Source organism: Podarcis bocagei, assembly GCF_964188305.1.
Source record: "Podarcis bocagei genome assembly, chromosome: 1".
Taxonomy (NCBI): Eukaryota; Metazoa; Chordata; class Lepidosauria; order Squamata; family Lacertidae; genus Podarcis; species Podarcis bocagei.
Window position 1 is genome coordinate 114,033,082 of NC_138125.1, and position 27,572 is coordinate 114,060,653.

Genomic DNA, 27,572 nt, shown 5'->3' on the forward strand with positions numbered 1-27,572 from the left:
AACATGATTAAAGTGTTGTGATCATGGGAACCAGTGCTGCCGTATAACCGCCTCCTCCTCCCCAGTCGGCAGTCTCGTTACATTCACTCCAGGCTTCACTGATAAAGAGAAGTGTTGTCAACAGCTCAATTCTAATATCTGATTTGATTTTTGTTGACTGCGACTCAACAGTGTTTTATTATTTAATTAATAAGTGATAGACCTCACCCCACCCTTGGATCTAAGCTGCTTCTGTATGATGGATTTCCAGCTATTTCACCCCACCCCTCTGGCAAGTCTCCCGAGCCAATAATGCTAACATGATATGCTGAAGCTTTCCCCAACTTGTAGGACTCAAAAGTTGGATGCGAGAAGCCTTTTATCAGCTGCTTGCTCATCATGGAGCTGATATAGGGGCCTGGCATATTTGTAGGAGGCTCTGCAACTGAAGGCACAGGGCAAAACTGAAGGTCGCTTCCTAATCTAGCTACTTTGGGATATGAATTGAACATAGCTTATGTTAGACACTGTCCTTGCTTATCCATTTTGAATTCATCCGTGTTTGGCTTTTGCCACTGAGAGGGAGAGGGAGAGAGTCTGTTCTGATGCAGTGAGTACCCAGTCAGCCAAGAGAAGCCTGATTAGGGGAGATAAATTTCTGCTGCAGCCCAGGAATGCCCTGGCACAATTTTGTCTCTGTGTGTATTTGGCTACTATGTGGTATGTGGATATTGCAATTGTCTGCTAATGCGGAAATGCTTTTCTTTTTGTATATTTGATGAGCTGATAACGAGTCGGGCCACCTCTCTGTAAAATGAGCTTAAATTCCTATTGGGTGTTAAGCTTTCTCTGTCTTTAAACCCAGCATTTGACTTGCTCTCTTCTGTTCATTAGTGTAATCCAGGAATTCCTCTGTAATTGTGAGCTTTTCTGTTTTAGTTACAAGCAACAGCAGCAGAGGTTAATATTCCGGGGTTTTTTTTTTTTTACTTCTCTAAATCTTCAGCTAGAAACACAAGGATCTGTGGAGTAAAGCTTCAGAAGTGGACAATCAGCCTCTGTAATACTCTATAATTATTATTTACAATGTAGCTTCTGCAACACGCTTTCATCCTCTCTGAATAAGTTTGATGGCAGGGAGCCAGTTGAGACATACTGGGAAAACACATTCTCCTGCTATGTGAATGAGTTGCAGCGAGCTGTTTTGATTATCTGACCACTTGTGTCTAATGCCTTATTTTTCCTCTACTTTTTTTTTTAACATTGTAGGTTTATAGCCAAGCCATGTGCCTTAGGCCTAAAAGTCCAGGCCAATGGACCACGGAAAGCTCAGCCTAATGCTATTCTTGAAAAAGTCTTCACTGCAATTACAAAGGTACAGTATGCACCTAAAAAAAATGTTTACTTTGGGAGAAGGGATAGGTTTGTCATGAAATATGAAATAACTTGGGTTGGAGTGGGCCCCTTGGCAAAATGCCATTTGGTGGACTTCCTGATGGGCTTACTGTTTGGTAGCAGTGCTCTGGGGAGTGTCTGACTCTGGGGGCCACCATTTAATGCGCTGGAGCGATGCTACATTGTGAGTGCTGTATGAAAGTGCTTCAAGACCCAGTCACCTAGCTCAAGGTGGCAGTAAAAAAGAACTGATTAATGTTTTAAGGGGGCCAGTGCAATTCATCTCCAAGATCCAAGATTGGGATGTGGGTTGCACGGTATATATGTATGTTTATACACACACACATATATATACACACACATATAGTATATGTATATACATGTGTGTGTGTGTGTGTATGCTGAACTTTCTGCAACCTTTGTCCTTGTCTGAAATTACTGATCAGATAGAAAGATTGCAAGATTGGAACAACAGTGTTAAGCTTCTGATTAGGTATATTAACAAGGTACATGCACAAGGTACATGCACTATCGTGGAACAGAATCTCAAAACCACAAGGGACGGTTTGTTCTTGTTCTTCGTTATTCTTTACTTCCAGGTAGGTCTGAAATTGTTCATACTTTTTTGTATGCCTGTTGGCAGATTTAGCGACCTGCAGGGATGCGGGTGGGGCTGTGGGTTAAACTTCAGCTCATAGGACTTGCCGATCGTCAGGTCGGCGGTTCGAATCCCCACGGCGGGGTGCGCTCCCGTTGCTCGGTCCCAGCGCCTGCCAACCTAGTAGTTCGAAAGCACCCCCGGGTGCAAGTAGATAAATAGGGACCGCTTACTAGCGGGAAGGTAAACGGCGTTTCCATGTGCTGCGCTGGCTCGCCAGATGCAGCTTGTCACGCTGGCCACGTGACCCGGAAGTGTCTGCGGACAGCGCTGGCCCCCGGCCTCTTAAGTGAGATGGGCGCACAACCCTAGAGTCGGACACGACTGGCCCGTACAGGCAGGGGTACCTTTATTCCACCTGCAAATCTCATTCTGATTCAATTCTTAACTTCTGTGCAGCCCACTGCCCATGTATGGTGGCCCTCCAGAAGCTCAGTTAAAGCTTTCTGCTGTGCAACAGGAATTACTGCCTTAGAAAAACAGACAGGATACTTAGAATCCTTCATTCACTCTTTATTATCATTTATTGCACCAGTTGCAGACCTTGGCATATTTAAGATCGCAACCTGCATTGCCAAGGAGTTTTTCCTCCCTGTTTGTAGAGTCACATTAAACAGGTGGGTCTTCCACCTGCTCCACCCCACCCCACCCCATGCATGCACATTCTAAAGGAGTGCAACTGTAACATGTGATATTGCTGAACATACGGCTCAGCTCTTAAGAACATTCTTTACATGTAGCTGTTGAATATTTATGAAGAGCTTACAAAACTTGGAAGCTCTTTGTCAGAGCTGCTTTTTATAATAGCACTCTTAGTTTGTAACGCACCACAAATATTAATAGGCTTTATACCCAAGTAATATGCCTACATTAGGAGCATTATTGCAAACTTTAAAACACACGCACACACATACCTTTAATACATAAATGAAACACCAGATATGTGGGGTGAACCAATGTGGCCACTTCCTGCTTGCAGTATGTTTTTTTTTTAGATAGATAGATATCTTTATTGTCATTGTCCCATACAGAACAATGAAATTGAAAAACTACATAAAACATTCAAAACCCCCTAAAAACTCTGAAACCCCATTTTAAAATACACTATACTATACTATAAAATACACTATACTATAAAATACACTTATAATGCTGCGTTTAGAACCAGTTTTAATTTTAATGGTGCTTTTAACTTTATGCTTTTGTAACTGTATGTTTTCCGATATTCTGGGATCACTACCTAACTGATGAAGAACAGTCTGCAAATAAAGTTTAGTTATGGGCTAAAACAATCTTCTCCAACCGGGTTGAGGGAATGTTAGTCATTAGCTTGTAGTTACTAATTGACCTTATGCTATCCTGTCAGTAAAGGAGTGACTTCTTGATCCTTTCCCTGTTTGTTTGGTAGCATCCAGACGAGAAGAGGCTTGAAGGGCTTTCCAAGCAGCTGGATTGGGACGTTCGCAGTATTCAGCGCTGGTTTCGACAGAGACGCAATCAGGAAAAGCCAAGCACTCTGAGAAGGTTCTGCGAAAGCTTGTAAGGAACTGTTCCTGCCTCCCTCCTTTCCCTTTTGGGTCTGTGCAAACTGGATTCTTTGTTTTGCTCCACTGCTTATTTTTTATTTTTGTCCCACAGTCAAGGATAGGCTCCCTCCCCACTTGCTTCTCATAGTATAGCATTGCTTCATAACTGCAGTGCATGTGGATTGCAAAATCATTTCAAACACAGCTGAGAAAATCAGGTGTAATTTCTAACTATGTAAAGGAATCAGGATATAAGGAGAACAGATTTGTCATTTAGCTGGTTCCCCGCATCCAAACTCAGTGCTAGCTATTGTACAAGGCTGGCTCTGCAGCTATTGAGGTGGCCTGGGATTCATCTTAGCAGAACCTACTTAATAGGGTGATTAGTGTCCCTTATGCCAATTGTGGTAAAATTAGAGACCTATGGGCCGAATTTACCGTATTTTTTGCACCATAACACTCACTTTTTTCCTCCTAGAAAGTAAGGGGAAATGTCTGTGCGTGTTATGGAGGGAATGCCTACGGGTGGCATGCCTACGGATTTTCCTCCTCTAAAAACTACGTGCGTGTTATGGTCGGGTGCGTGTTATAGAGCGAAAAATACCGTAGTTAAACCCTGACTGCCAGTCAGTTACCTGCTTTAGCTGTATCTGTGTTTTAGCTGTATCTTCTTAGCAGCTATAAGGAGCCAGACTAAACAACTTGTTTCCTGCTGCCCCCACCTAGGATGCTCTCCTGGCTTGTGATTTTTAGCCTCTGCCAGCCAAGAGCATGTTGTCAGTTGTGGGGTAGGGATGTAAAATGGCTTATTGTTGTAAACAAAATCTGCCCTTTTTCGCTTATGGGGTATGCAAGAGCCCGCATAGAGTCCTTACGTGGGTCCCCTATTGGTAGGAGAAAATAAGAGAGGCCAACCAGAGAATATTGAGAAGCAAAGCAGCTAGTAAGCCTGATCTTTATTGATCTGTTGCAACAGGGTGCTCCCCTCACACTCAGGAAAGGAGGAGGACCCAGAACAAAGGTGTGCCTGCCCTTATATAGACATTTTAAATTCCCTGCCCTGGAGCTCAAGACCACCCCTCCATACATCCATCCATCCATCCATCCATCACAGAAGGGGTGCAACCCAAGACCACCCCCCACAAACATCATACCTATATCACAGAAAATGTGGTCTACAACAGAAATTTGAATGTTGTTGTTTTTCCTGTTTGCCAGGTTATCTGATAATGCCTTATCTGATTGCCTTTCTTGGTAGTCTGCCCATTCCTTTGAAATGGTGATTACCCGATTCCTGTAACAAGGAAGGTTTTTTCACCTCCTCCCTCCTTGCAGAGAAACATTTGGTTAGCTTGGGAGTCAAAATGGTTTCAGGTTGGTCTTCCTGTGCTGATCTATGCAGGTGCTTGGTTGGTACATTTGTGAACATTTATTATATATATAAGACCTTAAATTTTATTATTACACTATCATTATTTTGTTCTAGTTTCATTGATCTGCCAGGTCTCCTGGCTGCTGACCATTGGGTAGACTGTTACCTGTGCTTAGTTTCCATAGTAGCCCCATTATTAATATGTTGGGGAACGGATCAAATCCAGCTCTGGAAATGAAAATGGAAATATATAAAATGATTTGCCCTATGCCTCTCTTCTTGAAGTCTATTTCAAGCAAGCTCTTTTATTTTGCCTAAAAATCTCAGGAGCTGATCTCCTTGCGCTCAGATTTGTCAGCTGAATTCTTATCGCTTTCCAAAAATTTGAATTAAATTTCTATGCTAGCAGGTTTAATCAGGGCAGAATGAACACTTAGATCTAATATTTTAAGCAGATTTTGCTTTAAGTGAACCTGCCATGCTTCCAGACACCATAGGATTGGGACACTGCTGCTAAGTAGAAAGGTGGCTGAGCCAGCAGCAGTCATTTTTGCTGGTGAACTGGGGTGCTCTTATGCTGCATTGGGGGGTGGAGAAGGGGCTGTACCATCAGTACCACCATTAGGGGTGGTGCCAGTCAAAATAGGAGGGAGAGGGCAAATGAAGTCCACCTCAGGGCCTCTTCCAACTAGACATTCCCTTCTCCACTCCACGCCAACAGGGCGAGGTACCATCAACTGCTCAATGGAGAGGGGACTAATGCGTTTTTAATGTGTTAGTAATGTTTGCTGTGATTTCATTCTATGCAGTGGTTGCTAGCTTGTAAGCTACCACAGAAGGATTTGTGTCCTGAAAGGGAGGGTATGAATATGTGCAATAAATGTTGAAGGTAAGGGAATGGTGATTTCGAACCAGTTTATTTTTAGAATTTCAGGTATTAAGAAAATTATTATAAATTATCTCATCAGATAGAAAAACAGGTAATATACAACTCTTTAGGCAGTATCCAACGTATAAGTTGGATAGAGAAATAAGATGAGGTTGTGAAGCACCTAAAGAACTATTCAATATATAATTTATAAAACCAAGGTTCATAAAACGTGCAGGAGCATAATGTGCTACTCAAGCCAAGCTCTCGCCTCTCAGATTATTCCGAGGTTACTGAAGGTGCCTTTAAGTTGCTGTGATCTTGGCCTTGTAGGGAAAAGCTGTCTCTTCAGTTGAACACAGTTTCTAATTCAGGGCTTTTGTAATATTCATGTCCTCTGTTGTTGCTTCCTGCTTAGTGACCTGTAAGACAACGAATGAAAGTGCACTATGGCACTTTAAAATTTTAAAAAAACTTAGATTTGTGAGTAACAGAATATGAAGAAATGAACCATATAATTTTGAAAAGAAATTGGAAGTTTTGAGTCAAAAAATTTTTTGCCACTTATTTGCCTTTTTCATAACATGTAGTTAGGCTTCTGAAAATTGGAGCCCCGTCGCATTGAAACTTACTATCCAGAGACCTGTGTTAGTTCCAAATGTGCAACCTTTTTAAAGAAAAAGAAAGAAAGAACAAAGCAGCATTAGAATGCCCTTTTGAGAACACCTGGGATGAGAATTGTTCTCATGTTTTTGTGGCTGCAGTGTTGTGGCTTCTACGAGATACTGCATTTTGCATATTTATAAGCACGATGCACCTTCCTGCGTACATCGTGTCTTATGCTACAAATCTTTTGTCAACAGGTTGGCCAGTTTGGTAGCAGCGGCCTGCAAATCATTCACTCCTGTTTTAGCCATCACCACAATAACCCTGAGAGAGGTTAGACTGAGCTTTGAAAAGACTTTGTGGCTAAGCAGGAATTTGCACCTGGGTCCATAGTTTTCCTGCTCAGTGTTTCTAGCCCAAAGCAGGCTATGGACATGATCTGGAGGCAAAATTGCTGGGGAATAGCCATACTACATGTTAGTCGATTGCGGAGTAGGCCCCCGAGAGACTGATGGTACTTATGAAAAGAGGAGAGTTGATGTTGTCTTGGCCCCTGTTCCCCAAACTTTATATAGAATTTGAACGGCAGCAAAGCCAATTTTGCAATAAGCTCAAGCTGCCAGGGAAGAAAATGCCCTTTCATTTGCTTTCCCATCTCATCTTTCAATACTATCTAGCAGCCACGTCCAACTTCCAAGAGACTGCGATCTATTCCCACTATAAAAAAACCGGCAGTGATCTACCCATTCAGAGTTGTTGAGCTTTTTTGGGGGGAGGATGAGCCAAAATTGTTGAGCTTATTGTGGGGGGCAATGAGCCAAAGTTGGTGGGTTGGGGGGGGCATGATCGACCGGTAGATAGCGATCAACCTGTTGGGCATCCCTGCTATATGTGGTAGGGGGAATTGCCTTGATGAATCCCTGGAGTGTTCCACCCTAAACAGAACAGCCAGATCCTAATGAGGGCACTTGGAGGAAATGGCTGCTTTTCCTCTTCTCTGCACTAAAGAGGTAAACACGGCTGCTAAATGTTTAAGCAGGCGAGAAAGCATGAACCATTCCTCCCATACGTTTCACTGCTCCCTTGAACGTCTTTTCAATAATTAACTTGTACCCGACGTGGCCTTGTTTTCGAAACCTTCTTTCACCTCCCCGATAACTGTTGTGGCTCAGAAGACACCGCTTTTCAGTTTTAGAGAATAATCCTTCAAAACATGTGTTATACATGGCGAGTGAATTGCACGTGTTACTTGCTAAGGGGGTCTTACAACCGTGAGGGGCTAAGGTCTGGAAACATCTCTTTTACCAACTAGTTTCTGGGTTTTCGGGGAGGGTTTGTTACTGGGCCCCAGGTAAAAGGTGCAGGGAAGAGGGGAAAGTAAAACAATGGGAGAAATTCCATTCATGCAAGTCCAGTGGCATATAGTTCCTTATCAACAAGTGCCCACAGAAGATGAAAAAGGTGAGGACATACACTGCTAGCAGCTTCCTGCAGGTGTTGTCCTTACCTTACATTTCTTTACCTTGCAGGTGATGTCCCTTTATCTTGCAATATACAAAAAAACATTTCTTGTGTCTTCTGGAAGCTGCTCTGTCCTCTTGTCTCAGCTAACACTTCTTTATGACACGGAGTGTGTGAAGCAGATAACAGCTTGTCACCACTGCATAGCCATTAACATTGTCTGGGATTTTGTCTTAGAGAAGATTATGGAGATTTTTAAAAATTTAACATGTCTATATTTTTCCTACCCCCCCCCCTTCTTTTGGGAAGAAGCTGCCTGATTACGATGTTTGTCATTTCTGAGAAAGCAATAGCCTCTTTCATGGGCTGAACAGGTTTATTTGCTTTCGTTCCTGTTCTCCTCCTCCCTCTGCCAACTTGGCACAGAATGTGGCTTTGTTACAGCCCTTATCGAAAATTAACAGACCCAAATACACCATTCCTCCCTCACAACTCCCACTGTATTAGAAGCACATATCAAGATGGAAAGTGACTTGCTTATCCCATTAGTCTCTCCACTGTGGTAGAGGCAAATTATCTGATGATTATTCTGCTTCTCTTGCATGAACGACATGCCAAACGTGCTCCTGGGAGGAGAGGACCCGCAAAGCAAAGGAAGCAATTTGCAGGCTTCATTTAGGTTTCTCTAAAAAAAAACCTGGATGAATCCTTCTACTAGAGTTTTGTCCCTTTATAAAGCGACTCCTAAACTTTATATAATGATTTGACTAAGCTTTTAAGATTACTTAAAACTTGATGACTTCGGTTTATTCTCTGTTATTCAGAGGACTGAGAATGTGCTGCTTTTGGTATCCCACACAACAAGGCATTTCTGGGGCAGGACTGGGCAGGCATAGGACTCACTATATCCTGAGCCAGCCCTGCAGTTGGCACGGTCTAATCCGGGGCTCTTTGCTGCACTGTCCCAGGAGTGGGCATCTGGACACCTGAATGGAGGTGGGGTGGGGGCTTTTCTTTATTCCTACAATATTGCTCTGGAAGATCACTTGACAGGGGAGGGGGGCTGTTTCTGGAAGTGGGAGAAAATCTACCATTCATTTCAGCTGTAGGAAATACTTTGAAGTTTAAATGGCAGCTGTGACGTATTATATATGCTATGCAGTAATAGTTCTGTGACTTATTTGAGAAGCACGAAGCATGTCTAAGACTCTTCCTTGGAGCCCTGTGCTTTCCTTAAAAGATAAATACTTTTGCCTTATCTCCTTTGCCATCCTCCTACTCCCAACCTTGATGAACTGAGATGCCATGTGGCTTCAGGCAGAAAAAATTATTAGTTGTGCCACGTTCCCTATTCCGTGGGAACATATGGAAAGAGATTACCGTAGTTACCTTCTTAAAGGCCTCCTATCTATAGCCTGCTTTTTGTTGTTGGATCAATGGTTTTTGATCTATAGGTGTGTGGCTCTTAAAGTGGCTTATTCTACATGTTGGGCTTTTTTTTACACAAATGTAAATTCTGTTTACTTAATAAGGCCAACTGCTTTGGCTGCCTTCTATTTCTTTAGCAGTCACACTATACTTTTCTAATATTTTGTTGCATGTTTTTATGTTTTAAGCCACATGAGTAGCATAGTGCCCTGACTAGTGGGTAAGTCAGTGATGTGTGTTAGTGGCACCAATGAAACAATATAAGTTGGCAGTTGAAGACCAGAACACCTTCAACAACAACCTTCCTGAACATGTTCCATAAGAGAATGCAGATATTCAGCTTCTAGCATTGTAAAACCTTCATAAAGATAATAATAATACCATCATCATGCAGGGAGGAGAAGGGTGGATTGTTCCATCTGGCAAACAGCAAAGCTTCTGTAGACAGACTGATTGGAATGTGGTTTTTGAATCCCACCCAAAATATTTCTTTAATAAGATTGTCTAGTATAAACGTGCTCATAGGCAACACTTTCCACAAGCATACTTGAGACACGCTTTGCAGCCACAGTGTGCACTGAGTAAAGAACACATCAAAGTGTTAGAAAGGACAGGGATGATTTATAAGTAGCTTAAACATTTCACAGCTACCAGTATGCCCCAGTGATCGATACCGGAGAAAGAAAGAAACCCAAAGGGCCAACAGATCTCTCCACTTTAGCCTTGGCTTCAGAAATTCCCTATTCTGTGCTGTTGCTCCTTATGCCCGTTAAAGCTCCCTGCCCCCAAGGCAGCTGCATATCAGATCCTGTGCGTATCGGATCCTGCCATAAACATGCAGTGCTGACTTGGACCATCAGTTTCATCCTTGATGGTCTCAGTCTGTTCAGTTTCGGCTGAACATCCATCTAGCTATAAGAACTTTTTGTTTCTCTTAGCTTAGTGAAATGTCTCCCTGATCCTGTCAACAGGGTTGCTGAGGAATCGCTCAAAGCAAATAGCACACTTGCAAAATCCATCTGATTATCCGTTTGGCTATCTTTACTTCGTGGGTGAGTTGTGTTCTCCTCCCATTCTCATCCCCATGAAGGCAAGACACAGGGACTAATTAACTTGGAATATACAGTGCCCTTGGAGGTAGAGGTTGTTCAGCCAGAGTGATTTCCAAACAGTTGTTCTGCATTTCTTTGAAGAGCTGATGTCTTTATATAAAACTACACAACTGCTCCCCATGCCTTCCAAAAGGCAATTCTTTTTGGTTAAATGGTAGAGAAAAGTGGGTATAAAACATGGTTGATTTGCAAACCATCATAATGTTGACGAGTTAGATATTTTACTAACATTTTGTGGCTCACCTATCTACTTTATTAAATTTATTTAACTAATTTATATACTATTACTACATTTTAAGGGATGCGGGTGGCGCTGTGGGTTAAGTCACAGAGCCTAGGACTTGCCGATCAGAAGGTCGGCAGTTCAAATCCCCGCGACGGGGTGAGCTCCCATTGCTCAGTCCCTGCTCCTGCCAACCTAGCAATTCACAAGCATGAAGTGCAAGTAGGTAAATAGGTACCACTTCGGCAGGAAGGTAAACGGCGTTTCCGTGCGCTGCTCTGGCTACATGACCCAGAAACTGTACGCCGGCTCCCTCGGCCAATAAAGCAAGATGAGCACCGAAACCCCAGAGTCGGCCACGACTAGACCTAATGGTCAGGGGTCCCTTTACTTTTACCTTTACTACATTTTAGCTGCTTATCAGTTAGGGGGATTCAAAGCCACCCAAGTGATTTTAAAAAAATCAAAAATCAGAACAATGAGCCCATTAAAAATAAAGCTAGATGGTAAGTGTAAAAACTGAAATGATATTAGCTGAATCCAATGCTATTTTGCTAGAAAAAGAAGTGCTGGAACTCACCATGAACACCTCCCTCATTCTCTTAGAATGGCAATGGCACTCACCTGTGAGGTGCCGGAACTGAGTTCCAGCAAGTTCCAGCTGGGAAAAAGCCCTGACTCAATCCAATTTAATCCCCTGGCAGAAGCTATAATTATCCAAATGGTGATCTTGCACTCACAGAAATGCTTTTGATCCAGTGGACACCTCTGCAAACAGCAGAGGATTAGTGATGGCCATTTCACTCTTTGCCATGCCATTTTCCACCTTGTTTTGGAGAGACTTATAACTCTCTGGAGCTAATTTTGGGGGAGGGGGAAATTGACCAAAATCCAAAGATCAGCAGCAGTCATTGGATAGCCTGTTACTCCATCTATTTTCTTTAAAAATCTGCTTTCCGAATTGAGAATTGTACTGTAATTTAAATGCTGCATTTTGCAGGCATGGCTGAGTCGTGGCAAAGTACTTCCTTGCTGAGCACTTTTCCTGCATTTCCTCCAGATGATCAAGATCCATTAGTGTTTGCAAAGCCCTTCCTAGAAATACGCTCTTAGGAAAGAATTGCATTGAACTGACCTTGATTGAACAGGTGGCCAGAATAATTAGGCAGCTGGGAACAGCTGGAGAGGGGTTCATGAAATTTTATTTTTTAAGAAACATGTTTGTTCAACTGCGTGTTTCTGGCCTGCTTATTCAGCCGTACTATATTATTGATAGCATACAGCTACAAAAATGTAGTGTATGTATTGTGTTGTATCTCTTCTCTCTCCTCCCCCAACCCTTGGGTTTTTGGCCTCACTAAATTTTCCTCTGATGATCTCAGAGATGCATGGTGAGTATGTTGGCTTAGGATAACACTGGTCTCAAGTGATGCTGTTACTATAAAATATTAAAGCTACTGTTAAAATCCTCAGCCAAGAAGGAAACCGGAAGCCAGTCAAGTCTCCGACCACATACCATAATTCAATAGAAAGATTTTGCTTTGCATAAGTTACCTGCTACTTTGCATATTTTAACAAGAGCCTTCCTTTTGCAGTGGTGCATCTCCCTGTTCTTTTTTATATATATAAAGTGTTACTGATTTTCATAGTAGTACATAAAGTCTCGAACGCAACACAACCATCAACAAACAATGTAGGTCTGCTGAGTGTAAACACAGCAATAAATCATTTGAGTCCTACAGTCTTCATGGCAATCTTTGTTTGTGACAACACCACATAGTTGCGTGGGCCGCTGGAGGACAAGGAGTGTCTCCATGAGTATTAACATAGCTGATAATAATAATAATTAATAATAATAATAATTTATTATTTATACCCCGCCCATCTGGCTGGGCTTCCCCAGCCACTCTGGGCGGCTTCCAAAAGAATATTAAAATACTATAATACATCAAACATTAAAAGCTTCCCGAAAAAGGGCTGCCTTCAGATGTCTTCTAAAAGCTTGGTAGTTGTTGTTCTCTTTGACATCTGGTGGGAGGGCGTTCCACAGGGCGGGCGCCACTACCGAGAAGGCCCTCTGCCTGGTTCCCTGTAACTTGGCTTCTCGCAGTGAGGGAAGCGCCAGAAGGCCCTCGGTGCTGGACCTCAGTGTCCGGGTAGAATCATATTGCATCAAATGGATCTCATTTCCCCCTATCTAGGCCAACTCTCCTGTTTTGGGTCAGATATTTGGACAAGGCAATGTTCCAAATTTGATCGTACTGTCCACATTTTGTGGGAGTCATTTCTCCTTTCTACTATGTAAATGAGCTGCAGCCAGTAACAATGCAAGCAAATCTTTGTTTGAAAAGAGCTAATATCTAAGTGGAATGGCTGATCGGTAAAGCTATTTATCTCTGAGAATACCTCCTTCTGAAACATTTGAGCTAGAGGAGCGCTCTACCACAGCAATCTTCTTTCGCCACATCTTTGCCAAAAGAGAGGAGGAACATTCTTTGCTAGATATGAGAGTTTACAGGAGTCCAGTGTCAACACATTATTAATTTTAGGATAGCTTTCTGTACTCTCACAGAAATGGTATATAGAGGAGGGTTTGACCAAACTTTTCCCCACTGTTCCTAAGATTGTTTCCCCACACTTTCCTAATACCCTCCGATGTACCCATGGTCTACTCTGTTAAATTCATGCAAATAGCATAAGTGAAATCCTTGTGTTGGGAGTGAAGTAGTAGCACAGTAGCATTTGTAAACCATTAGGGAACAGATCCCCTCCTCTCTTCAGCTCATGCACATCATTGCCTGTGTTATTTGAAACAATTTAGGTTTGCATCCTTCAGTTTACCCCTTTATATGCTATGCAGTCACAGGCTGCCCCCTGTGGATGAAATCTTCGATATTGCAAATCCCTTTGATACTACAGCGTTCAAAATGTTTATACTTACTGTTGAGCAGAATTTTGGATGGTCCAAAATGGGAATTATCGATAGTGCTTCTTCTCTTCCATATCAGTAGGTTCATTTTGAGAAATGGTTGTTCAGCTTATGAATGGCTGGCCAGCAAAGGTATGATAATGGCAGTGCCTGAACAGCAGAAGCTGGGGGCAGTGTTTTGATTTGCACCCATGGTATATCATTATAGTTTGAATTAAATGTTTTAGCTAAAGAGCCTCGTAGTGCAATTTCAAATTTGGCATTCCTAGATCTCCCCTGACTCGTGGCCTATAAAGAGTGCTGTTGCAAATCCTGCTCTTCTTACCCATTGTGATGAATTTGTCCAATTCTTCCTGCCATTAAATAAACCACTTGTAAGTGATCAAGGCAAAGTGGGGCTATAACAGACGCTCCAAGTGTCCCTATTTTCCAGGGGCAGTCCTGGATTTACAGAAGCTGTCCCGGTTTCTGATTTGATGCTGGAATGTCCTGTTTTCCTTAGGGCATTCCTGTTTTCATCGGATAAATGTTGGAGGGTATGGATGTCCCTGTTTCCATTAGAGAAATGTTGGAGGCTATGCTATAAAAGGAAGAAAGGTTTCAGTAAAATGGACATCTTTATGGCCGCATTTCTTCCCAACCATACCAGGTTTCATTTGTTCCAGCTGTTTAGGAAAATAGCTTACCATAACTGTGCTTACACAGCCACATCCCCAAAGCTTCTATAACATGAATGATCAAACCACAAGTATCTTTCCCTTGCATGCATCAAAAGGGCAATATGAGCAATTTTGAGTAGTGGATCCCTACACCTGCCATGTTGTGAAATTTGTCTTGTTCAAGTTTCAGCAGTTTTAATGCCTAGCTCAGGTTACCTAACATCAGTAGTGTGTATTATTGAAAGTTTACAAGCCCGCAATTAACTTGAGTCTGTCTGCGAGGCAGGGAAGGGAAGATTTCCCAGGGTGGGAGGCTGGGAGAAGAAAGGGAAGCTCCTGTGTGGGATAATGATTAAGATCTACCTCTGATAGAGGGCTCTCTATATATTTTTTCTCCTTCCTTTCTCCTCTTTCTTCCTCTTCCTTTTTACTTAGATTAGTTTGGTTTTTAATGCATTGTATATTGGAAAGTTTTGATAAAAAGTATATCTAAAATATATATTTTAAGGTTAAAAAAAAGCCCTGGATACTTTTTTAAAAAAAACCTTCTTATGAAATTACCCACTTACAGAGAGTTAACTTCAGTGATTGATGAGAACCTCAATTAGCAAGAGTTCTAATCATACACGCCAATATTATTTTGAAAAGTAAAGCCATTTTTGCATTGGATAAAAGCCCTGGACATTTCACCTTCTTGCTGATTTTAATGCTTAAGCAATCATGCAAAAATTAATCCTCCCGCCCTTCAGCTGACAGCAGCTTTGAGAGTGGGAGGATTTAGATTGCATGGGAAGAAAGAGTTTAAGAATCCCTCCCATAAATGTGGTTGTTCACCCACCTTTGCATGCAGGATCTGATGAAATTTGGAGTGTTCCCTCCCCAGTGTTGCATTAAAATAAAAACAGACACCCTTACAGCTTTCCTGCAGAACATATCATTTGTGCCTGATATTACGGTACTTGTTTCCTATTTAAGATTTGCATATTCAGTATTTGCTTAAGAGGTTGTATGGGAAGCAAGACTCCTGGCGTTTGGACTTCCTGTTTTGCAGTGAACCCGGCAAATCGCCCTCTTGGGTGCTCCAGCGTCCGGGAGGGGTCCCAGGTGGAGATTAATGAGGGGTAAGGGGCATGTCTCCCCTAACCTTTTGAGGGTATCAAAACGGCACAACCCACAGACGTCTGTTAATGCCTTTTTGTGTGTGTGTGAGCGGGGACGGAAATCTCCGTCTCCCAGATGAAAAGGCAAGGGCGCTGGGCTCATTGGCTCTGTCCAAGGACAGCCCCAGCAAGCTACCATGGCAAGCTGTGGAATACCCTTGAATTCGGACATAATTGGCAAGTGAAGAGGCACCCCCCCAAAAAAAAAGATCTTGATTTATGGTGGAGGAGAAAACATTGGGAAGGATTTTTCCGTAACAAATGAAAGGCGCTGATTTATGCTTTTCTTGAACGGTGGAAGGAGGAGAGGCAATACTTTAAGTCATGGTTTTTTTCGGGATCTGTGTTATCTACCCTCCCGTAAAGCAATGGAATGCAAAGTTTTTGGGAAGAGTGGACTTTAAAGATACCTCTTCGCAATGGATTTGAAGATGGAGAGTAACAATTTTGAGGGATTTTGACCACCCCTTGGAACTTCGTATTATGAAATAAAAATAGTAAAGAAGAAAAGATTGGTAACAACTGGATTGACTGTTAAACACTCAGAAGAGAATAAACTGTGGAGTTGGATGTAATGGAGCTGAGGGTCAGCAGGATGGACTTGCAGGAAGATTAATTAGTTTATGGGGGAGGATGGAGAGGAGATATGGATTTTGTTGAGATTACATCAGCCCACCTGCTTGAAGCCTAAAGTTGGAAAGAAGAACAGTGAAAGGGACAGGATGGACCACAGTGTATACCATCTTGACAGCTTCTGAGACTTTCAGACAGAAAAGAAGAGATATGGATTGCGTTCATTTATTAATGAGCTGGTTGTACGTAAAACTGAAGATTAAATTTGGCGAAATGTGAAGGGTGGGTGACGCTGGGAGATTGGCAGCGTTGTGGGGGGGGGGGAGAATGTATATTATACATTTATACCAAAAAAACTCTAGGGGTTTTATTTTTACCCTCTGCACGCTGCACCATGAGGCTGAGTTCTTTATTACTAGGGACACATGTCATACAGCAATGTTCAAGGCCATGTTAAGGAGGAATGTGTGTATGTTGTCTGGGCGGAAGCAATATCTGTTTTTCTCAGGCAAAGTATTACTCAAGAGGAATCAGAAGGAAATGTTTGAAAACTGATGAACGACTATTACAGATAGATAGAAGAGGATTTACTCTACTTGAATGTTTTGAGGACAGGTTATAACAATGTATAAAAGCCATAGCAGAAATTGGTAATTGAACAGGTGATGTGTAGAGGTGAAGGGATGAATGTATTTTGAATTATAGCTGGAAAAGTTATTTTATTGGGAGCGGCAACAGAGGAAGGAAAATAGTGGGGACATCTGGGGTGGGTGGGAAATCCACTTTTAAATTTGTATTGAATTTGCATTAACTTGGTGACAATTTGTTAAAAAATATGGAATGTCAATAAAAATAATTGGCAAGAAAAGAAGACTCCTGGCATTTGAAGCACTAGCTGTAGAGAGAGGGTTGGTTCTGCCTGTTTGTTTTTCCTGGAGTAGATTGTGTCATAATGAAGGCATGATTGTTCAGGTTGTGTTGCTCCGGCATACTACCCCAAGTGTTTAGCAACCCTTTGTCTCCTTTTTTTGCATTTTATACATTGTCTTCCGCACAGCAGACTTCATCAGTGGGTCCAGTCTGCTGTGTCAAAGGTAATGTGATCCTGAGAATTCCATGGGCTGAGAGTTCTTTGCTTTGATGTGGATTTTTTTTGAGATGCCAATGCCTGTGATCCCACCCATAATCCCCTGAAATAACCACATGGGTATATGTAGCCCTATGAAAATTACAAAATCTTTATCAGATTTGGCTGCTTTGTTTGCTTCCCTTTCTGGCCAACTATGGAAATTGTTAAGTAACTGCAGAAGTTACAACTTGTAATTTAAAATGTCATTTGTGCTTGCAATTCTGGTCCCTAAAGCCATTTGCAGATAAGCCAGCTGACTTCTTTTTGTTCTTCGCAATTTGCAATATGTAATTTTAAAGCTTTTTCACATTGTTGGTTTCAGAACATTTTGAATCCTATCCTGAGTCATGCAGAGAGGGCAAAAATAGAAACATTTTAAGTGATACAGTGGATCTTAGCCTTCGTGCTTTAAATTCATAACTGAAGGAGAAGATCTTCTTTAATATTACCCTTCCATTGTTTTGAGAAGATAGTTGCCGTCACAGATCTTGTTACATTGACATTATCAGTGATATTAGTGATAATCAGTATTAATATGGGCTTATTTTAAAAGACTGCACTGTTCTTTGGCAATCTCTGCTTAAGTCTGCAGCTGGTGTGAGCCATGTGAACAGGTGGGAACTCACCTGTCTGCCATCCAGGTGGTTGCGGAGCCCAAGCTCCTTAGCCTCAGGAAATGAGCCCTTTCCGACGAGTGACGAAGCATCCACCACTTGGTGAATTTATTTTGTTCATTGCGTTTCCTCCCACAGGAGTCCAGGACTATCAGTTCTGGATGTAGCAAATCACCAACCAATTAAAACGGTAGAAAACAGCACCAGCAGAGCAAAGGAAGAGAGGAACTGATGACCATTCAGCCTCGGTCACTCTCCCTGAAAGTCCTAGTCCAAAACACATGGTTGTTTGATGTAAAAAACAACGGCAATGCGGAGGGAAAATGCAAAAGGGGTGCCATCGTGGAGAAACTCTCCCGCCACCTACTGGCTGCAGCACAAACAAGCTGCTAGTTGATCTCAAGGTGTTAGTTGTCCGGTATTGGAGAAGTAGCCCTTTAAGTATTTGGGAGGCCCCAAGCCATTCAGGTCTCCAAATAACAAATAACAATAGCAGCACCTTATATCCGGAATTCAGTGTTTTACGAGAGGTGCCATATGATTCCACTTTGCCACACCAGTTAATAATTGGGTGGTCACATTAAAAGAAATATTTATCTATTCCATTTGTATCCCATTTTTCCTCCAAGGAGCTCAGTGTGGTGTAGTGGTTAAGAGCAGTGGACTCGTAATCTGGGGAACCGGGTTCGATTCCCCGCTCCTCCACATGCAGCTGCTGGGTGACCTTGGGCTAGTCACACTTCTCTGGAGTCTCTCAGCCCCACTCACCTCACAGAGTGTTTGTTGTGGGGGAGGAAGGGAAAGGAGAATGTGAGCCGCTTTGAGACTCCTTCAGGCAGTGATAAAGCGGAATATCAAATCCAAACTCTTCTTCTTCTTCTTCAGGGTGGAGTGAAAACTTCTCCACCTCCTTGCTTTATCCTCACAAGAACCCTGCAAGGTAGGCTAGGCAGAGAGACTGCAACTGGCCCAAGGTCACCCCCTGGCCCAGTCTCCACCCCCTGAGTAGAGATTCAAACTCGGGTCTCTCAGGTTCTAGTCCAAGGACTCAGCTGCAAATAAAATGTTTTAAGTTCAATATACAATGTGACACTAGGTGGGGATGGTGAGCCTTATGGAAAATTCAGAGTATTTTTAAAAACACTTTTTTAAAAAAAAGCATTTTCAAAATGGTTTTTATATGTGTCTAGATTCCACCCAACACTCTAACCCCTACACCATACAGTCATATGAAAATACGGTAGGATTAAGTAATTACCAGGTACAGTGGTACCTCGTGTTAAGTACTTAATTCTTTCCGGAGGTCCTTTCTTAACCTGAAACTGTTCTTAACCTGAAGCACCACTTTAGCTAATGGAGCCTCCCGCTGCTGCTGCCGCGCAATTTCTGTTCTCATCCTGAAGCAAAGTTCTTAACCCGAGGTACTATTTCTGGGTTAGCGGAGTCTGTAACCTGAAGCGTCTGTAACCTGAAGCATATGTAACCCGAGGTACCACTGTACTGCTATATCACTTTCTATCCTAATTTGCAAGACTTGACAATAATGAAGCTGAAAACTGTTCATTGAACACAAGGGCTATACACAGCCACTATTACAAGCCTTCGTACGTTAGAGAAACCACACTTAGACAGCAGGCACAGTGGGCTGGATCAAGATTAAGTTATTTGGTAATTTGGCCCCGCCAAAATCAGTGTGCAAAGTTAATTATAAACAACTTAGGTCCCACTGTTACCAGAGTAACTCAAGTCTGACTCCCACTCAGTAAGCCAAGAACTCTGGACATTCTCAAGAAATATTTCTAAAATTCTATTCACTGTGTACTGAACAAGCTTAAGACTGAAAAACTGAAACCAGATATGAAGCTACCTCTACAAACTGAGGGTGGTTTAAGAAATAAAGCTAATTGTGACAATCAAATAATGCCATATAATCTTAAGTGTGTCTCCTGGCTAACAGATGCCTTCCAGAACTCCAGTTAGAATTTGTGAACAGAAAAGAACAGTTGGACACTGTCAGTGCAGATACTGATGAAACACTGAACTAATTTTTTTGCTTGCATCCTAAATTGTAATGACAAGCTCTAATCTGCCCATCATACTTTTCCTTAAGCAGAGAATGCCTTTGAACAATCATATGGTTACCAGCTCTTCAACTGTGGGGATCCAAGTAGTTTATATGCAACTGTAGCAAATAGCAACGAAATTAGTGTTGACACGTACACATTGGACAGCAAGAAAGCTAGGTAGATCAACAGGAGCTGCAACTTCCAGACCATTTTCAAGGGTAACCTTACATACTGAGCTAGATGAACCAACAGACTGACTCAGTATACAGTCGCTTCCTATGTTTCCATGCAGTAATCCATTCAGTGGTTGTCTGTGCTTATCTACAGTCTGTTGTCTGTTCAGTTCACATCTGAAATGTTTACACTGTTGGACAAAACTGGTCTCCCACTGGTATAAATGCTTCTAGGGTACTTTACAGTCCATTATTAGAGGTTACTTGTCCCCCTGAAACAGTAAGCTTTACTGAGATATTTAGAATCCATTGTTTGGTAACTCTTCATTTTCCCCAGTGCATTTGTGTTTCACCTATTGAGCAGAGTTTGAAATTCGCCAGGCAGTAGGCATATTTTGCACCTGGCTGTCAGTCACTTGCGGTCAAGTGAAGATGCCTGGGCACCAAAATGGCACCTGACATCTTCACCATCTGGAGGTGCAGGCCTGGGGACCCTTGAATCTTGACTGTTTTCACATACTAGCAACACATCCTGTAGAATTCTATCCCATTATTTTTTATCTGGACAATCAGAATGAATTTCAGGAATCAAAAAGTCGTATTGAATAATGTGACTTTCAAGCCGTCTGGTCCAAAAATGGCAACTAGACATTCCGTTTTGCCGACTATAACCCTGGTTTAAGGAGCCATTAAGGAGCCTAAGTTATATATCTGGGTTTCTAACATGGCTATTGAGGTAGTCACACTTTAACATAAATGGAAACCATGATTCTTTTGTATGCACTGTATGTATACGACCCATGTATGCAACCTTTGTCTTATCAATGTACACTTTTACTGAGCCAAACGTAACTACCATGGACATTATTTTGATCAGTTTGCATTTAGCTGGGGGGAGGGGGAGGGGACCAACCTGAGTTTAATTTGCTTGGCTTCATCTGGCTCTCAGATACGGTATATATTTAATTGTTTGGCTGTGATGGGTGAATTAAACTTTTGATCAGATTCCAGTTCTGGCCCAAATATTGATTTATAGATGTGTGACACATAAAATACAATTTTTAGGGGGCATTTATATGCTCTCCTATGAGCAGGTTTTCAGGGCAACCTAAGCAAGGTTAACAAGATAAATATATTCTACTTTATTTGCAGGTGGAGATTTACATTTTACCTTTATATATTCACCTATGGAGCCAGACTCTTGAAAAAGGTAAGGCCCATTTGAATAATGAAATTAGTGTTAATGTCCCATTGTGCTTCTTATTATGTGTGTCTGAGAAAGGATCTTCTAGGAGGCGAACCACAGCCTCGTCATATCATGACACAGGATAAGGTGATTTAGAAATACATTGCAGACAATAGCTGGAGAGAATTGTGATATGTGTGTAAGCTGCTGCTCACTCTTATTTATAATATGGATGAAGAGCTTCTCTTTATGCGCTCCATTGGGGGGGGGGGGTTGGCCAGAGAACGTGGGTGGGAGACCTTATTAGCACCAGGATGCTCAAATGAAGCATCTCATGAACTGGAGACAGGTTCCCAACTTAGAGTTTGTCACATGTGACAATCACATTTGCATAGATTTAATAGCTAAGCCACAACTGGCCGTCATCAAAAAATCATAAAAAACATTTCCAAACCTTAGAAAACAAGTGTGGGGTTTGGGTGGATTGGCTTGTTTCTGAGCATTCATCACACTACTTTATTTGGGAAGTATGAAAAGCTTACAATATATTGCTCAGTCTGGCATACTTTAAACTTGCCTTCACTGGTCATTCTATGTTAAATGTGCTCTTTTATATGCCGCTATGGATCCCTGTATATTCAAAATGAATGGGAGAACCAGCTCTTGTTCGCCCTTTGCCTGTAATCAGGCATCAAGTTGCTCCTTTGGTAGCTTATATGGCGCTGTGTGTGTGTGTGTATAAAATTCAGGAACCATTATTTTCAGGATTGAAAGCAATCTGGGAAAGGATGGCATTTATTTAAAGAGTAGATTTTGTCTTGTTCAGAGGACGTAAACAAAACATGAACAGTTTAGCTTTCAGAATTTCTACTTAAGTGCTGCAGATGTTTTTCTATAAGCTTTATTGTTTCTAGATTTCCAGCTTGACATATATAGCAGGCTGAAGATATTAAGATTAATTTTCCCCCACACTGAACGTACTGACTGTAACTTGCCCATATTTCACAGCTGTGGAATTAAACAAGGAGCATGATACACAAACATGATTATGCTGTTATGTTACCACTCTGGATCCCTTGTCAGTATCCCACGCTATCAGAGATTTTGTGAACAGATGTTGATTCCGAGTAGCATTTGGCAAGATCGCCTGCCCTGTGCAATCTGCTGGATCATTGTTTGACCGAATTAATTGTGACGCTAAGCTTTGCATACTTGTGCATTTGCCCAAAGCACATAGTGCTAAACGCAAAAGGTTTTGTTGTTTACTTTCCTGGCAGCATTCTCATTCTGTTCTGGTAAGGGTTGATCTGTTAATGGAACTTAAGTTTTTCTAAACTGAAATCAGTGGCTTCACAGCTAAGGATTTAACCAAGAGTAAGCCCCGCTGAACAAAGAACTTTCCTGGAGAGCCAGCATTAACCTGCTACTCCTTATTTAGAATATATATATATAGAGAGAGAGAGAGAGGCAGTTACCCACTTCTGATTATTTAAGTGTGAGCTAGAGTTGCCTAACTTAGCACAGCACAGGTGAAGCAGAAGGAGAAGTTTGTCGTGTCAGTACTATGTCCTTTGCTTTGCTTTCGTGCTGCCCGCCTGACCCTGAAGCAGTTTGACTGGCAGCTACAGCAGCCCAACTGCATACCAAGACCTATATGGGCCAGATCATGAAGGAATGAAGTGCCAGACGAAAACACTGTGGATCTTATCTGTGTTCACCATGTCCTCTCCAGCCCACTGTTTTTCTGATGCTGCTCTTAAATACTCCATTTGGCAGTTATAGTGGATAACCTAGATGGATAATTTCTCTAATTATGCTGGCAAGTCATATTGACGCAACTGAGTTGGATCTCGGGTCATCCAAGAGTGCCCGGAGCGGTACAGCACCCACCTATTTTGTTGCTTGCAATAGGCCTTTGAACATTGTATCAGTTGTAGTACCACACTGTTATCAGTGTGGTATGAAATCATATCAAATCGCATTAAGGCATACAGATCTTGCATCTTAATTAACGTGTGAGCTAATCCGGCATCTCTCTCTCTTTGAACAAGGCTTTTAGGTGGAGATCTTTCTCAGTCTGAAATTATAATGTGCATCACTATCGTGAGTCGATTCTGGAAGTGGGCTACTCTGCCAGCTCTAAGGAGCAAGGAATTTCTGTGTTCAGGTAGCTTAATAGTGCTGTAGATCAGAGGTGAACACAAGACAGGAATTGAAGAGAAGGCGAGGTGCGGGGTGGGGGCAGGGAGAGGTCAGGCAAGGATGGCTAGCTGAAGTTGACAAGATAGAAAAGAATCCTTAGAGTTTTCAGTTCTGTTAATTAATTCAGACACTGCAAGAAACATTCGTAAGATCAACTACCGTATTTTTCGGCCCATAAGACGCACCGGCCCATAAGACGCACCTAGATTTTTGGGGGGGAAATAAAGGGAAAAAAATTTATTTCCCCCCCAGGTGCGCTGCGCTACACCAGGAGCTTGGGGCGTGCGGAGCTCAGCGCGCCCCAAGCTTCTGCGTGCCGGCAAGGTCTCCGCTAGCGTGGGAGAGCCGGGCGCCTCTCCCAGGGCTAGCGGACCCCTGCGCTAATCCAGAAGCTTGGGGCAGGCTGAAGTCAGCGCGCCCCAAGCTTCTGCGTGCCGGCAAGCAGTCCGCTAGCCCTGGGAGAGCCGCGGGGCTCTCCCAGGGCTAGCGGATCGCTGCGCTATACCAGGAGCTTGGGGCGTGCTGAGCTCAGCGCGCCCCAAGCTTCTAGGTGCGCGCAAGCAGTCCGCTGCCGCCCCAAGCCTCGCGCACCCGGCAGGAGGTCCCACCGGGTGCGCGAGGCTTGGGGCGGCAGCGGACTGCTTGCCCGCACCTAGAAGCTTGGGGCGTGCTGAGCTCAGCGCGCCCCAAGCTTCTAGGTGCGCGCAAGCAGTCCGCTAGCCTTGGGAGAGCCGCGGGGCTCTCCCAGGGCTAGCGGATCGCTGCGCTACACCAGGAGCTTGGGGCGTGCTGAGCTCAGCGCGCCCCAAGCTTCTGCGTGCGCGCAAGCAGCCCGCTAGTCTTGGGAGAGCCGCGGGGCTCTCCCAGGGCTAGCGGATCGCTGCGCTATACCAGGAGCTTGGGGCGTGCTGAGCTCAGCGCGCCCCAAGCTTCTAGGTGCGCGCAAGCAGTCCGCTGCCGCCCCAAGCCTCGCGCACCCGGCAGGAGGTCCCACCGGGTGCGCGAGGCTTGGGGCGGCAGCGGACTGCTTGCGCGCACCTAGAAGCAGCGCGCCCCAAGCTTCTAGGTGCGCGCAAGCAGTCCGCTGCCGCCCCAAGCCTCGCGCACCCGGCAGGAGGTCCCACCGGGTGCGCGAGGCTTGGGGCGGCAGCGGACTGCTTGCGCGCACCTAGAAGCAGCGCGCCCCAAGCTTCTAGGTGCGCGCAAGCAGTCCGCTGCCGCCCCAAGCCTCGCGCACCCGGCAGGAGGTCCCACCGGGTGCGCGAGGCTTGGGGCGGCAGCGGACTGCTTGCCTGCACCTAGAAGCTTGGGGCGTGCTGAGCTCAGCCGCCCCAAGCTTCTAGGTGCGCGCAAGCAGTCCGCTAGCCTTGGGAGAGCCGCGGGGCTCTCCCAGGGCTAGCGGATCGCTGCGCTACACCAGGAGCTTGGGGCGTGCTGAGCTCAGCGCGCCCCAAGCTTCTGCGTGCGCGCAAGCAGTCCGCTAGTCTTGGGAGAGCCGCGGGGCTCTCCCAGGGCTAGCGGATCGCTGCGCTACACCAGGAGCTTGGGGCGTGCTGAGCTCAGCGCGCCCCAAGCTTCTGCGTGCGCGCAAGCAGTCCGCTAGTCTTGGGAGAGCCGCGGGGCTCTCCCAGGGCTAGCGGATCGCTGCGCTACACCAGGAGCTTGGGGTGTGCTGAGCTCAGCGCGCCCCAAGCTTCTAGGTGCGCGCAAGCAGTCCGCTGCCGCCCCAAGCCTCGCGCACCCGGTGGGACCTCCTGCCGGGTGCGCGAGGCTTGCAGACACTCGCCCGAAGCAGGGGGAGCCCTCCCGAGGGCTCCCCGTGCTTCGGGCGACAGGCTGCCGCCCCAAGCCTCGCGCACCCGGTGGGACCTCCTGCCGGGTGCGCGAGGCTTGCAGACACTCCCCGCACGCACTCTCCCGGCTGGAGAGGTGACACGGGGCTGTAGAGGTTCCTGCCATAGCCGCGTGTCACCTCTCCAGTCGGGAGAGGGTCGCGGGGCTATGGCGTCTTCGCTCCATAGGACGCACACACATTTCCCCTTCATTTTTGAGGGGGGAAAAGTGCGTCCTATAGAGCGAAAAATACGGTACATTGTGGGATTCTGTGAAACTAAGCACAGTCAGCTGAAGGAGTCCAGTGCATGGATTGGTGCTGTGAGACCAGGTTTTAGGAAAGTTTCAGAAATCAAGCTTGATACTTTATGCATCTGTTGAATCTTTCAGACAACATAGCTCTGCAAGGACTGAAAAATCAAAAAGTCAGGCAAAGATCAACCTGTTTGTAATTGTTCATTCCCTAAGAAAACGAACCCTTTTCTACTCAAGCCTTTCCTTATTAATTAATAAAATCTCTATTTTGCCCTTCATCTGAGCATCACAGGGCATTTTACAATGTAAAGACACAAAACTACATCACATAGTAACAAACAAAAACAATACCGCCCCCCCGCCCCCCCCCCAAGTTTAAAAGACTACATAGATTGTTTAACTAGCCAAAGGCAAGGGAGAGAAGGGGAATGTTTTTGCCTGGCGCCTAAAGATAGTAATGAAATCTAAACTGTATTTTTACCTCTTGTACCACAAAGAAAAGCAAAAAATATAAAAGCTTCGTCTCTTACACCAAAATTACATCTAAAATTAATTTTAACACATTAGATAAGATATTAGAAGGAAAGAAAAAAAGGACAGAAGCAAAATTTATAAGAGTCAGGACAGCGATAAGACAATAAAAAAGGAAGTGAGTTGTCAGGGCTGAAATCTGAATTGAGCCCAGAGACCAATCAGTAACCAAGGCAGCTGGGCCAGGATTGGTATTACATGCTAGGATTGCCTTGTTCTACTCAGTAGTCTGGCTCCCACATTGTTTATTAGCTGCAGTTTCTAAACTACCTCCCACATATAACAGTTCAGTATAACATATTTCATTTATCTAACCTGGAGCTTTCCAAAACATGGACAAGAAGTTAGACTACCCCATCTAGGTACAGCCACAGCTGGGCCATCAGCTGAAGCCAGTGGAAGGCATTCCATACCACTGCGCCTCCAGAAACAGTAGCAGATCCAGAAGTATCCCCAGGCTATTTCTTCAGAGGGAACAAGTAGAACCCTGCCACTCCTATTTAGGGAAGCACGTACTAAGCGTGCCTTAGCCTTATCTGGGTTAAGCTTCACTATAAATAATATAAAGGTCCTTCCTGTAATTTTGAATTTGGGCGTAGTCAAATTAGTATGATAGGTACATGATATGTTCAGCAGATAACTAGAAAAGGTATTTTGCGGCATCTTTGAAGATTGCATGGGCTAACATTAGCTACATAAGGTAACAGAGTGAACACATGAAGTTGGGACTCCTCTCCTGTCATCCCTAGATGGGTGAAACCGTCGCTCCTCCACTGTTGCATGGGCTCACCACTTGTAACTTAGTGGATTTGAGACATCTTTCGGCTTCAAACCTGCCTTCATCTATTCATTTTACAGTGGTGTCATCAAACCTTTTTGCATACATATATGCATTTTTTTAAGCATTTTAATGTCCAAAATTAGTTTCAGCACTTGTACATTTGTACTTTGAGGCAAAGAATACAAGTGCTGCATTTTAGAATCTCTTGGCAATGGTGTCCTTGACACAGGATAAATTCTTAGAAACCCTTTTTTTTTCTCTTTTTAGTTTCCAGGCACGTTACCATGGTGCCCAAAGAGGCCATTTTGAGAAATTAGCAGGAAGACTTGTTACCATTCTGCGTTTAATGGATGCTTTTTATCTTGGCTCTTTTAATAGTGACGTGTATCCCGCCGAGTTATTCACCTCATTCAGTTGATCACTTGGAGGGTTTCACTGATTGTTGTAAATACATTTTAGAAACTCATGAAAATCAATACAACATAATGAACTCCGCACTCTTGCAAAGAATATCTATTGTGCCAGTGGTACAATCAGTCCATAAGTAAGCCTTTGGATGCAGCAGGGGAACTGTTTTGTTAATTGCTTCTGCTGTATTTAGGATTCTGCAGCATCAAATTCAGAAAATATGCATTTTTCTTTGAAAGAGTGTTTTTTGTTGGGGGAGCACTAGGGTGGGATGAAGAAAAAAATGAGAACAAAAGCCAAGGTTGCAGGTTTGATCCCCGTATGGGACAGCTGCATATTCTTCCATTGCAAGGGGTTGGACTACATGGTCCTCAGGATCCCTTCCAACCCAATTCTATGATCCTATGACTGAAGTCGGAATTCGAGATTCTGTGGACCACATTAG

At 43.7% G+C, this 27,572-nt stretch overlaps 1 protein-coding gene and 1 long non-coding RNA gene across 4 annotated transcripts in view; one reads left to right on the top strand and one right to left on the bottom strand.

Annotated features, from left to right (window-relative positions):
- The window catches only part of CERS6 (ceramide synthase 6), an 85,441-nt gene that overhangs the window by 23,240 nt on the left and 34,629 nt on the right, over positions 1 to 27,572 (top strand). For both annotated transcript variants that reach the window (XM_081181859.1, XM_081181860.1), the window contains exons 2-4: positions 1,249 to 1,354; positions 3,441 to 3,571; positions 21,084 to 21,141. In XM_081181859.1, coding sequence (XP_081037985.1) covers positions 1,249 to 1,354; positions 3,441 to 3,571; positions 21,084 to 21,141 — 295 coding nt within the window. The remainder of the gene's footprint in view (positions 1 to 1,248; positions 1,355 to 3,440; positions 3,572 to 21,083; positions 21,142 to 27,572) is intronic.
- Positions 5,989 to 8,004, bottom strand: LOC308582136. 2 transcript variants are annotated; one of them, XR_014005508.1, is made up of 3 exons: positions 7,927 to 7,994; positions 6,431 to 6,465; positions 5,989 to 6,220 (listed from the first exon to the last, which is right to left on the bottom strand). It is a non-coding gene; the product is annotated as an uncharacterized lncRNA (long non-coding RNA). The 2 variants fall into 2 exon arrangements; XR_014005507.1 differs by lacking the exon at positions 6,431 to 6,465 and having other exon boundaries at positions 7,927 to 8,004.